This window comes from Pan troglodytes, chromosome 4 (genome assembly GCF_028858775.2).
Source record: "Pan troglodytes isolate AG18354 chromosome 4, NHGRI_mPanTro3-v2.0_pri, whole genome shotgun sequence".
NCBI lineage: Eukaryota > Metazoa > Chordata > Mammalia > Primates > Hominidae > Pan > Pan troglodytes.
The window spans coordinates 173156189-173170279 of record NC_072402.2 but is presented as its reverse complement, the minus strand read 5'-3'; the positions used below and the strand labels follow the sequence as shown (position 1 = coordinate 173170279).

Genomic DNA, 14091 nt, shown 5'->3' with positions numbered 1-14091 from the left:
ACAAGAGACTCTCCTGTCAAGCACACGTCCCTACTAAGAGTGCATATTCGTCTTACCTTTGCCTCATTAATGGAATATTAATGCAATTAGCAGCAGCTACGGCAGCAAAGGGAACAAAACGTCCTATCAGTGGTGAGACATGCTGCAGAGGAGAAAATTTCAAGAGCTTTATCTTATTTTTCCTGTACTAGTGAATGGAAATAACTTATTTCTTCTTGAAAACTCTGAAAAATGCAGAGTCCCATTTGCATAGAAACTCAGGCCAAGAATGCTTTCAAAACTTTTCCTAGCAGTATTTGTATATTTCCCACATGGGTGTGCTGGGACCATGCAAGCTTCTAAGGCCTTGTAGCTAAGTGTGGTTGCAGGAGTATGGGCTTTGGAGTGGAGAGAGAGAGAGAGAGATGCTCTTGCCTCTCTTCAGAGCTGTGGCCTGAGGCACACTGCCCTCTGCAATGCCTCTGGGGGGCTGTCAGGATGGGTGAACATTTAGCACTTCGTACACAGAGTCAGGCACAGACCACAGTCCTGGTAGGTGTTATTGGTGACAACTCTTCCCAAACTTATTGGAAGATATAACTAAAATATGCAGCTGAAGATAAGCACTATAACAAGAAAGCCATATGACTTGAACTAGTTTAAGAAATAATAGAGGGATTTAGAGCCAGGCAGGTGATAACAAATTAAGCAGCTTTATTATGGAAATAAAAATCTGAGTACCTTGGTCAATGCATTGAGTCCTAGAGCTGTTGCTACGGCACCAGTTGTTGCAGAAACGTAAGCTGTTCCCAACTCACTGAAAAGAAAAAAAGATATCGTGTAGGCGACGAGGGCATGTCAGGAAACTCTGGTGCAACATTATTTGAAGAAATAAAAGGGAAATATAAAAGATCATGATTCAGAATGAAGAGTCTACAAAACATTCACTATCACTCCACAAGTAGGGGAATCTAGAGAAAAAGCAAGCAGATCCATAAACAATGGGATTCTTCACACGTATCTTGACTATAACTCCAAAAAAGTAGACATGTATTCTTTGAAGTGAGTTGGTTAAAATAAATAAATAAACATACAGACTTTGTATTCGTGAGAAGGAGGGGAGCTGTGTGTAGGAAGCTATGAATACAGGGGAATGCATATTGGGCTAAATGTTTGGGGTATATTTGCTTAAAAATATTTCTCAAAATATTAATATACACACTGAAAGCAAAAATGAAATGCTGCCATTTAAAAATGATATCTTAACTGTATAAAAATACTAAGTCTTATCGTCCAAAAAGTATAAAGCCCAAGCAATTCTCTCTTCTTTTAAAAGAAATTTTAGTTGCAATAAACACTGCTCGGTTGCAGATTTCAAGATCCTTTGTTCCATATAACAATAGTAGAAGAATATGTGTTGTCAAAAGCAATTTTAAGTGATAAAAAAGAGAAGCACTTTTCTTTCAAGTGTAATACAATTATGCTAACTAACGTTTTTGGTTAACTAATCTTGTGAGCCTATTTTTTTTTTTTAACAGGTGACAAAAAATTAAAACTCATTGCTTTCTTTTGGACTACACAGATGAGCTATTTTAAAAACATATCAGATATAAAGGTCACACCGCCATGGTCTCCCCTTGATTTCTGCAGAGACTACACTTTGTCTCCTCTACTTTTAACGTTGGTGTCTGTCAACTCAGGCAGGGTAGATGGGGGAACAGCCTGTCACTTATCAGAGGCCAGGCCGGTGCTGCCTGCCATGTGTTCTACAGTGCCATGAGCTCCAGGGTGAGAAGGAGGTAACATCCTACCAGTACCTCCAGAGGCACAAGTAATGTCTGAGAAGGCAGGCTGGAAGAAGACTGTTTTCTTGATAGGGAGAGAGAAAATGAAACACTTTACTTTAAAAAAGAAAAAAAGCTACAAAAAAGGATGCTACATAATATTCTGAACAATATAAAAATATGCACACATAGGCTTTTTTAAACAGGAGAGTATCACCACTTAATAAAATGAAGGTTGGAGAACTGCAGAGAGTGGTCAATTCTCGTAGCCTTACTTGACAGTGAGGGGTGCGTCTCCACTTCTGTTGGTGTAATTGACGACGGCATTGAAGGACTGGTTAATCCACTGCCAGAACAGCACAGCCGGCGTAGTCCTAAAACAGAGGCATCTGTCACATACCCACCATCACTGGGCCCAGCCGCGGCATGGAACAGAAAACGTGAACACCAGTAACCAGAGAGGAGACGTACTGGGGAAGGGAGAAAGCCACAAGGCCACACAGGCTTAGGATCTGTGTGCTGGGCAAGCTTTTATCCTTTGGGATCATCAGTTTCCTCATTCCGTAGATATAGATAACACCAAGCTCAGAGGGTTACTATGAGGATGAAGTAAGATAAAATTTGTAGAGAGCCTGGTACAGAATAGACATTCAATAAATGCCAGATCCCTTCTCTTGGGGAAAAAAGATACAATTTGTAGGCTAAGCGGTCCTGGGCCCTCCTAACAGCACTTGCAATGCTATATGTCTATGTCTACACATACACCTTTAATGTGCCTATATCTACACTTATACCTATACCTACACCTATATGAATGGAGTCAAAGGAGAATTTGCCTGCAGACTCTTTATTTTCTTTCTCCACTTCATTCTCTTTTGGGGCTAAGATTTAGAAAAAAAATTCAACCTCCTTTTGAACAACTAAGAAGATGCTATTTAGCAGAGGGGAAGGGTTAAAAAAAAAAAGAGTCCCAGAGTAGCAACATTCAAACATAATGGAACTAAAAGCGAAATGACTTCTTTTCTTTTACATCAATAATACCCCATTTTTTGTTTCTTATTGTCTTCAATTTTATTTTTTATTGTATACACTAAAGGAGTTCAACATGATGTTTTGATTCATAAGTACATTACGGAATGATTCAATCAAGCTAATTACCTTGTTTGTCACTTCATATACTTATGAAATAATACTTATTTCAACAGAATTATTTACATACAAAAATATACTTTGAGCTTCTGTAATGGCAAACACACTGTTGCTACATATTCATAACATACCTGTAAAACGTCATCATACAACCTGTGATGGTCATGTTCATGGGAACCTGGGCTGACATTCTTCCTATCAAAATCATCTTCTCACCAGTGTCAGGATGAAAAGCTGAATCATAGATGTACTTTGCTCTCCACAGTTCATTTTCTGTAAGACCAGGAGGAACAATTCCTTGCCTAAGAAAACAACAAATAATATGGCAATTGCTCATTTCAAATATCTCCCCAGTGTCCTAGAGACAAGTGGCTACAAGGTTTTAAAAGTTTATGCTCTGGCTGGGTGTGGCGGCTCACGCCTGTAATCCCAGCACTTTGGGAGGCTGAGGCAGGTGGATCACAAGGTCAAGAGATCGAGATCATCCTGGCCAAGATGGTGAAACCCGTCTCTACTAAAGATACAAAAATTAGCCGGGAGTGGTGGCACCTGCCTGTAATCCCAGCTACTCAGGAGGCTAAGGCAAGAGAATTGCTTGAATCTGGGAGGCAGAGGTTACAGTGAGCCGAGATCGCACCATTGCACTCCAGCCTGGTGACAAAGCGAGACTCTGTCTCAAAAAAAAAAAAATTTATGCTCACCTAAAACACTTGTGCCTAGATGGAGTGACAAATTTGTTACATATAGTCAGTAAAAATTTCAAAACATACAGGACAATAAACACTTAAAATGAACATTTCAGGCTGGGCGCGGTGGCTTATGCCTGTAATCTCAGCACTTTGGGAGGCTGAGGCAGGAGGATTGCTTGAGCCCAGGAGTTCAAAACCAGCCTGAGCAACATGGTGAGACTCTGTCTCTACAAAAAAATAAAAATAAATAAAAACTAGTCAGGCATTGTGGCATATGCCTGTGGTCCCAGCTACCTGGGAGGCTGAGGCAAGAGGATCACTTGAGCCCGGGAGGTTGAGGCTGCAGTGAGCAGTCATCATACCACTGTACTCCAGCCTGGGCAGAGAAAGACCCTCTCAAAAAAAAAAAAAAAAAAATCAAATCTATTCATCTCAAATTATCTGTAGTTTGGAAAAGCCAGGAAAGAAATTATATATAGGGAATAGGAAAGCATTCAATTTTGAAATATTCTTCAAGTGACATATTTTATAATGTATTTTGAATTTGTAAACTCTAAAATACTTTAAACAATTAGACAAAAGTTATGGTAATCAAGGATATTAATTCATTTTTATACCTATAGAATGAAAAGCTAGTTCAGGAAGAATTTTTTTTTTTTTTTTTTTTTAAAACAGGGTCTCACTCTGTCACCCAGGCTGGAGTGCAATGGCATGATCTCAGCTCACCGCAGCCTTGAACTGCTGAGCTCAAGTGATCCTCCCACCTCAGTTTCCTGAGTAGCTAGGACTATGGGCATGCGCCACCATGCCTGGTTAATTTTTTTGCATTTTTTGTAGACACAGGATTTCACCATGTTGCCCAGGCTGGTTCTGAACTCTTGGGCTTAGGCGATCTGCCTGCCATGGCCTCCAAAGGGCTGGATTACAGGCGTGGGCCACCATGCCCAGCCTCAGAAGACTCTTGATGAAAAAAAAATTAGGTACCTCATTCTTTACTTCTTCCCTTTATCAAAGAAGCACATATTCATTGTCAAAAATTGAGAAAACACAGGAATCCATTAGAGCAATTAAAATCACTCAAGTCTTTACCTACTCATCTCCACTGGTAATGTTTTCATGCATGTATTTTCAGTCTCTCTTCTAGAAGCTAAATGTGATGTGTTTACTTAAAGGCATCACACCAGACCTGCTGCTTTATAACCACCTTCTTCATTCAGTAATATACTGTAAACATTTCTCTCTGTCTTCAGATATTCTTCTATATAATCTATACTGGGTTGAACAGTGTCTCCCCCAAAATTCATGTCCACCTGCAACCTCAGAATGTGACCCTATTTGGAAATGGGATCTTTGCAGATGCAATTAGTTCAAATGACGGCATACTGGATTAGAGTGGTCCCTAAATCCAATGAATGGTGTCCTTATAGGAAGGCCATGTGCAATCATACACAGAAGAAGGCCAAGTAATGAAGGAGGCAGAGATGACAGCAATGTACCCATAAGCCAAGGTGCACCAAAACATTCCTAGAGCCTCTAGAACCTTGGAAGCCCCAGGAAGGATTCTTAGAGGGAGCATGGCCCTGTTGACCCCTTGATATCAGACCTCGAGCCTCCATAACTGTGAGGCTCAAGTTGGTGGCAATTTGTTATGGCAGCCTTAAGAAATTAATAGGCTGGGCATGGTGGCTCACGCCTGTAATCCCAGCACTTCGGGAGGCCAAGGTGGGTGGATCACGAGGTCAGGAGTTCAAGACCAGACTGGCCAACATGGTGAAAACCTGTCTCTACTAAAAATACAGAAATTAGCCAGTGCAGTGGCAGGCAACTGTAATCCCAGCTGCTCAGGAGGCTGAGGCAGGAGAATCACTTGAACCTGGGGGGCAGAGGTTGCAGTAAGCTGAGACTGCGCTACTGCACTCCAGCCTGGGCAACAGAGTGAGACTCTGTCTCAAAAAAAAAAGAAATGAATACACCATCTTTTTAAGTACTGTATAGTATTCTCCTACATGATTATAAGATACTGTAATATATACCAATCTCCTAGTGTTGGGCATATTAATTGCTTCTAATTTTACTCCATTTGTAAAGGATGAGGAAGTAAATAAACCCTCATACATAAATCTACCCCCACATCCAAGATTATTCTGAAAGAAATGAGTAAATATGCTGGAACAAAAGCTATGTACAACATTAAAACTTTGGCTATGTCTTCTATCTTTTTTCTCTACTTGACTAGTCTTTTTTTAAAAAATCACCATCCACAGCAGCATCATTGTTATTTATGTAATTTGTACACGTATTTTATACACTGCGATTAACCCCAATTTTTATTTTTTTGGTTGTGTTATCTGCTGTCCTGAAAATTATTATTTTTATGTAATCAGGTAGGAATAAAGTTTCTATCTAGAAAGATTATACAAATGTTCAGCGATATTTCTAGCATTCTCAGAATAGTTGTTTTCTTTTTGTCATTTAGGTTTTTAATGAATTTGGAATTTATCTTAATATGAAAATGTGGACCGAGCACAATGGCTTACGCCTGTAATCCCAGCACTTTGGGAGGCCGAGACGGGCAGATCACCTGAAGTCAGGAGTTTGACACCAGCCTGGCCAACATGGTGAAATCCCATTTCTACTAAAAAATATAAAACTTAGCTGGGCATGGTGGCAGGCGCCTGTAATCCCAGCTGCTCAGAAGGCTGAGGCAGAATTGCTTGAACCCGGGAGGCGGAGATTGCAGTGAGTCAAGACAGTGCCACTGCACTCCAGCCTGGGCAACAAGAATGAAACTAAGTCTCAAAAGAAAAGAAAAGAAAATGTGAAACGTTCTTAACTTTCTCTTTTGGCTGGCCTGCATCAGTTGAGAGTTTGTGAATACTAGCCTTGATTTCTAGACTTTCTATTGTGTTTCCACTTATCTACACATTCTGATGCCAATACCCACCATTTAAACTTGACAGTCAATTTTAATGTTGGGTAGAGCAACCGTCCCACACGCTATTTTTCTTTTTCTTTTTCTAAGATGCCTTATACTAATTTATTCTCCCAGATAAACCTTAGAATTATTATTATTATTATTATTATTATTATTGAGACGGAGTTGCACTCTTGTCGCCCAGGCTGGAATGCAATGGCGCGATCTTGGCTCACTGCAACCTCCACCTCCTGGGTTCAAGCGATGCTCCTGCCCCGGCCTCCTGGGTAACTGGGATTACAGGCACCCGCCTCCACATTCAGCTTTTTTTTTTGTATTTTTAGTAGAGATGGGGTTTCACCATGTTGGCCAGGCTGGTCTTGAACTCTTAACCTCAGGTGATGCCCCTGCCTCGGCCTCCCAAAGTGCTGGGATAACATGCATGAGTCACTGCACCCGGTCAGAATTATTTTATCAGTTTTACAGGTGATCACAATTGTAATTTGACTGAAATCGTATTAATCTGGAGAAAACTGACACCTCTACAATCTCCAGCCTTTCTCCCCAGGCCTACTGCACATTTCTCCATTTACTCAAACTTAACATGATTCCAAATGTTTTCATCATTGACGCAAATTTCTGGGTGCGTTTCTTCCCAAGTACTTTACATTTTTAAAAAATTGTTCTGGCCGGGCGCGATGGCTCACGCCTGTAATCCCAGTACTTTGGGAGACCGAGGCAGGTGGATCATGAAGTCAGGAGATCAAGACCATTCTGGCTAACACAGTGAAATCTCGTCTCTACTAAAAATACAAAAAATCAGCTGGGCGTGGTGGCGGGCGCCTGTAGCCCCAGCTACTCAGGAGGCTGAGGCAGGAGAATGGCGTGAACCCGGGAGGCAGAGCTTGCAGTGAACCAAGATCGCGCCACTGCACTCCAGCCTGGGCGACAGAGCAAGACTCTGCACCCCCCCTCCAAAAAAAAATTGTTCTTATGAAGTGAATAAAAAACAATGTCTAATTGCTTGTTGCTTTTATACAGGAAACTACTGTTGTGTCTATTATAAATAGCCCCCTCACTGTATTTTAATTTGTTCTATGGTTGTTCAGTTGGTTATGGTCTCTTCTTTTTTTTTTTTTTGAGATGGAGTCTTGCTCTGTTGCCAGGCTGGAGTGCAGTTATGCAATGTTGGCTCACTGCAACCTTCACCTCCCAGGTTCAAGCGATTCTCCTGCCTCAGCCTCTGGAGTACCTGCGACTACAGGTGTGCGCCACCATGCCCGGCTAGTTTTTGTGTTTGTAGTAGAGACGGGGTTTCACCACGTTGGCCAGGCTGGTGTTGAACTCCTGACCTCAGGTGATTTGCCTGCCCTGGCCTCCCAAAGTGCTGGGATTACAGGCGTGAGCCACCTCGCCCGGCCGAGTATTCTCATACATATTACATACATTATGGAAAAAAAACAAAGGGCTCATGTCCAAGTTTGGGAAAAATGATTAAGCAGCTTTATTTTCACTCCTGGACTTTTTGGAAACTTCGAACAGTTAATAGAATGTGACATTCTCAAGAGCGGAATGCAAACTTTCTCAAATTTGACTACCAAAATCCTCTCCCTTTTTCTCTCTGTCTCTCTTGATCCCTCTCTCCCTTCCCCCAGCCACCTCTTTTCTTTCTTTAAGTATTCCATAGGATTCCTTTTTTTTTTTTTTTTTTTGAGATGGAGTGTCACTCTTGTTTCCCAGGCTAGAGTGCAATGGCGCAATCTCGGCTACTGCAACCTCTACCTCCTGGGTTCAAGCAATTCTCCTGCCTCAGCCTCCCGAGTAGCTGGGATTACAGGTGCGTGCCACCATGCCTGGATAATTTTTTGTATTTTTAGTAGAAACGGGGTTTCACCATGTTAGCCAGGCTGGTCTCGAATTCCTGACCTCTGGTGATCCACTTGCCTTGGCCTCTCAAAGTGTTGGGATTACAGGCGTGAGCCACCACGCCCGGCCAGGGTTCCTTTCCTTTAGAGGTCTTTTTGGGAAGTTCAGCTCTAGTGTTCCATTATTTCGTGCATTGCTCACTACTGATGTGGGATATGCATTCTTCATAATTAAAGAAGTACTACCCATTATGCCTAGCTGATTAATTATTTTATGGGAAATAGATATATGATTTTACCTTCTTTTGGGCATCTATCAAGATGTGGCTTTTTTGCTCTGACATATTGATGTGATAAATTACACTAATAAATGTCCTAAATATAAATCACCTTTTCATTCTTGGAATAAATTCTACCAGTTCACGTTTTAACACAAGGTTGGATGCTATGTGTTGGTGTTTTATTTTGGATTTTTGCATTATCAATTTGTAAGACAGGCCATTGTTTCTTTTTGTATTTTTTTTAAATCATTTATTGTATCAGGGTTGCAATGAACCGGGAAGCATTTCCTTTTTTTCTATGATCTCGTAACATTTTAAAATTAAATCAGCTTTATTAAGGTATAATTTAAATACCATAAAAGTCATCCACTTTAAGTGTCCAATTGGCTAAGTTTTGAAAAAATATACTCAGTGGTGTAACCGCCCCGGAATTGTGGTACAGGATATTTCCATGTCTCCAACAGTTCCCGTGGGCCCCTCTGGAGTTATTTCCTCACTTCCTGCCAACCAATGGATCTATTTTCTAACACTATATTACCTTTTCAAGAATTTCACACAAATGGAATCATACAGTGAGTAGATATATATTTTGCGTATTTTGTGTCTGACCTCTTTCACTTTGCATAACACTTTTGAGATGCACCCTGTTGTTTATATGAGTTGGTTAATCTGTTCGATGGATGGATGTACCAGTTATTTATTTATTTATTATTATTATCATTTTGAGATGGAGTTTCGTTCTTGTTGCCCAGGCTGGAGTGCAATGGCGTGATCTTGGCTCACCGCAACCTTTGCTTCCCGGGTTCAAGCGATTCTCCTGCCTCAGCCTCCCAAGTAGCTGGGATTACAGGCATGTGCCACCATGCCCGGCTAATTTTTTATATTTTTAGTAGAGACAGGGTTTCTCCATGTTGTCCAGGCTGGTCTTGAACTCCTGAGCTCAGGCAATCCTCCTGCCTCCACCTCCCCAAGTGCTGGGATTACAGGCATGAGCCACTGTGCCCGGCCAGTACGTTATTTATCAATTCTCTTTTTAGTTATTCTGAAACTGCTTTTGCAAAATTATAACTAAGGAAATTATGACAGTGAAAGAAATCAGAACTAACTGACTCTATCTTGCTTGTAATCCTTAAGCTGTTCTTTTTCATTCCTGGGCATAGGCTGAACTAACCTTGGGAAGGAATTCAGTTCACGGTCTGACTCTGAAACAAAATTGATAACACCCCCCAAGACCCCCTTCTTGCCTGGGGTCCAGTCTGTCTTTACAGGACTACCAAATTAGCTACAAGATTAGAAATTACAGTTTAGGGGTCATGCAGTCTCTGGCTCCAAGAATCTGAACCTCCCCAAATTGCTCCTGGGGCTAACATCACCGTATTGTAAAACCTAAGATCAGTGTTTGAGATATTTTGCACTTTGGATCAGCTGACACCATCCAGACCAGTAATCTGGCCCAACCAGTTCTGCCATCGCACCCAGGAAGAGAAGACATTAAAAAACCTTGCTTCAACCCTCTATGAGTCCATCTCCAACCTGACCAACCAGCACTCCCCACTTCCCAAGCCCCTACCCACCAAATTTTCTTTAAAAACTCTGATAATCGAATGCTCATTCAGGGAGACTGATTTGAATAATAATAAAGCTCCGGTCTCCCTCACAGCCGGCTCTGCATGAATTCCTCTTTCTCCATTGCAATTCCCGTCTTGATAAATCGGTTCTGTCTAGGCAGCAAGTAAGGTGAACCCACTGGGTGATTACAAAGTCTAGTAGGTGAAGTAGGTGTGAAGTAGCATCTTCTTGTGGATTTGCATTTCCCTAGTAACTAATATGCTGAGCACAGTTCCATATGCTTACTTGCTATTCCTGTATTTTCTGTGGTGAAGTGCCCTAAGTCTACTCAAATCTTTTGTCCGTTTAAAAAAATTGGGTTGGGTAATTACTGGATGGATATAGTTCAAGTGATATAGTTCAATATTGATAAGAGTTCTTTATATCTTCTGGATACAAATCCTTTACGAGATACAAGTTTTGCAAATATTTTCCTTGTCTGTGAATTGCATTTTTATTTTCTAAACAGTGTCTTCCGTCATAAAAAGACTTTACTTTTGATGAAGTCCAATTTATCAGTGTTTTTCTCTTCTTTCCGTTTCAATTGATCATTGTTCATTCTTATATCTTATCTAAGAAATGTTGGCCCATACTGCCGGGCGCGGTGGCTCCCGCTTGTAATCGCAGCACTTTCGGGGGCCGAGGCGGGTGGATCACGAGGTCAGGAGATCGAGACCATCCTGGCTAACACAGTGAAACCCTGTCTCTATTAAAAATACAAAAAATTAGCTGGGCGTGGTGGAACGCACCTGTAATCCTAGCTACTGGGGAGGCTTAGGCAGGAGAATAGCTTGAACCTGGGAGGCGGAGGTTGCAGTGAGCCAAGATCGCGCCACTGCAATCCAGCCTGGGTGACAGAGCGAGACTCTGTCTCAAAAAAAAAAAAAAAAAAAAAAAAATCTTTGCCCATATCAAAGTCATAAAGATTTTCTCCCGTTTTCTCTAGAAGTTGAATAGTGTTAGCTAGTATATTTAGGTCTACTATCCATTTCAAGCTAAATTTTGTTTACAGGATGAGTTAAGCATCAAGAGCCATTTTTTATACAAGAATCTAATTTTTCCAGAACTATTCATTGAACAGAGTATCCTTTCCTCACTGAATTATCTTGGCTCCTTTACATAAAATCAGTTAACTATACACATTTGTGCCTATTTCAGGATTCTCTTCTGTTACGTGGATCTAAATGTGTCTCCTTACAACAATGCTAAACTGTCGTTACTACGAGAGCTTTATAGTCAGTCTTAAGACCAGGTAGTGTGAGTTTCTCAGCTTCATTCTTTTTCAAAATTGTTTCCAATATTCTAGGCTCCCTGTATTTCCACATAAACGTTAGGAGTAGCTTGTCAGTGTCTAAAAAGAGCCTGCTGCGGTTTTGATGATTACAATGAATCTTACAGCAATTTGGGAAGAGATGACATCTTAACAATATTGAGTCTTCCAATACAGGAACACTGTATATCTCCAGTTTTTAAAAAACCCAAGCTCTGTTTTTTTCTCTGTAATTTGCGCGCGCGTGTGTGTGTGTGTGTGTGTGTGTGTGTGTGTGTGTGTTGGTGTACAGGTATTTTATATATTTTGTTAAAGTGATCTCCAAGTACTTAATATTTTTGTTGCTACTGAAAATGGTATTATTTTAAAAATTTCAAAATTACAGTTGTTAATTGCTACTAGATAGGAATGAAATTGATTTTTGTATATTGATCTTGTATCTTGTAACCTTACTAAACCCATTTATCCTAGTTGGTTTTTTTGTAAATTCTTTTTTTTGAGACAGAGTCTTCTCTTGTCACCCAGGCTGGAGTACAATGGTGCAATCTCAGCTCACTGCAACCTCCACCTCCCAGGTTCAAGTGATTCTCGTGCCTCAGCATCCCAAGTAGCTGGGATTACAGGCATGCACCACCAGGCCTGGCTAATTTTGTATTTTTAGTAGAGACAAGGTTTCACCATGTTGGCCAGGCTGGTCTTGAACTTCTGACCTCAGGTGATCCACCCGCCTTGGCCTCCCAGAGTGCTGGGACTACAGGCATGAGCCACTGCGCTCGGCCTGGTAAATTCTTTCTATATAGATGATCACGTTTTCTGTGAATAAGGAAAGTTTTACTTTTTCATTTCCTATCTTTGTCTTTTTTGAAAAAAAAAGTTTAAATTTTCTCTTATTGCCCTAGTTAGAACCTCTAGCACAATGCTGAAGAAAAGTAATGAGAGCAGAAATCCTTGCCTTGCTCCCCAGTCTTAGGAGGAACATGTTCATACTTTCACCATTAGGTTCGATGTTAGTCGTAGGGTTTTTGTAGTTGTACCTTCCCCTTCTATTCCTAGTTTGCTGACAGCTGTATCATGAATGGATGTTGGATTTTGTCTGCTTTTTCTGCATCTACTGATATGATAATACGGTTTTCTGTTTTAGTCTACTGATACAGTGATTTTTAAATGTTAAACCAATCTTGCATTCTTGTTATAACTCCACTTGAGTTCTGCTTATTTTGGGTATTGCCCTTTCTGGGTAGATTTGTTAAATTCTGTTAAGAATTTTTGTGTCTATGTTTATGAGGGGTGTTAGTCATTTTTCCTCTAATCCCTTTTTCTGGTTTTGCATCAGGGTACTTGTAGCTTCATGAAATGAATGATGAAGTGTTTCCTGACTCTTCTGCTTTCTGCTGGAGTTTGTGGTTTGATATCCTTTTTTTTTTTTTTTTCTTGAGACAGAGTCTCACTCTGTCGCCCAGGCTGGAGTGCAGTGGTGCCATCTCGGCTCACTGCAACCTCCGCCTCCTGGGTACAAGCAATTCTCCTGCCTCAGCCTTCCGAGTAGCTGGGATAACAGGCATAAGCTACCACACTCGGCTAATTTATGTATTTTTAGTAGAGACGGGGTTTTACCATGTTGGCCAGGATGGTCTCGAACTCCTGGCCTCAGGTGATTCACCCGCCTCAGCCTCCCAAAGTGCTGGAATTACAGGCGTGAGCCACTGCGCCTGGCTGGTTTGATATTCTTCCTGTGAAAAAATTCTTTCTTTACCTGTGTAAAGCCATCTGGCCTTTGAGATTTTTGTGGGAAAGATTTTTATTTTATTACCATCTTGCTATTGTTTTCTGTTTGTCTCATCTCCTCCTCATTCCTTTTTTCCCCCCTTTCCCTGCCTTCTTTTGGATTGAGTCAATTTTGGTAACCTATATACTGTATTCATAGAATGTTATATATTTCACTAAGATTTTTAAAATCTTTAGCAAAAAAGCTATATAGTAGGCTTTATTTTTATATTCTATTTCTCTTTTAGGTAGCTTTCTTACTCCTTTTGTTATATATTTTGAGTTTTATTTGTTTTCTTTAGATTGGTTAGACTTACCAGAGGCTTATCCTTTTCTGGATTTATCAAAGGACAATTTCTTACATTTATTTTTTAATCCTATTAATTAATTTCAGACTTTTAAAATGAACTCCTCTCTGTTTTGAAAAGCAGTGTATGTAGTAGTTAACAGCATGAACTCTGCGGTCAGATCGTCTGGATTTTAATCCTGGCTCTACCACCTACCGCAGCAGGATTCTGTTACCGCCTACGTTTCTTAATCTGAAAAATGGAAATAACATTATCTACCCTCAAAGGTTGTGAGGGTTAAATTAGTAAATGTGAAATGATTAAAGCCGTCAGTATCCAGCACTCAGGAAGTACCTTGCAGGGTTTACTATTTTCCTATTATTCTGCTGTTCTCTAATTTCTTAGGCTGGGTTCTCAGTTCATTCATTGTCAGCTTTTATTGTTTAATCACAGAGATATGTAAAGCTATAAACTTTCCTCTGAGTACAATTCCTTAAAGTT

The 14091-nt window shown here is 40.6% G+C and overlaps 1 protein-coding gene across 7 annotated transcripts in view; it reads right to left on the bottom strand.

Annotated features, from left to right (window-relative positions):
* SFXN1 (sideroflexin 1) overlaps nt 1-14091 on the bottom strand; it is a 50521-nt gene that overhangs the window by 16393 nt on the left and 20037 nt on the right. For all 7 annotated transcript variants that reach the window (XM_001156606.6, XM_009450143.5, XM_016954229.4 and 4 more), the window contains exons 3-6: nt 3044-3214; nt 2039-2137; nt 721-796; nt 57-142 (exon numbers count right to left, since the gene is read on the bottom strand). In XM_001156606.6, the coding sequence (XP_001156606.5) occupies nt 57-142; nt 721-796; nt 2039-2137; nt 3044-3214 (432 nt within the window). The remainder of the gene's footprint in view (nt 1-56; nt 143-720; nt 797-2038; nt 2138-3043; nt 3215-14091) is intronic.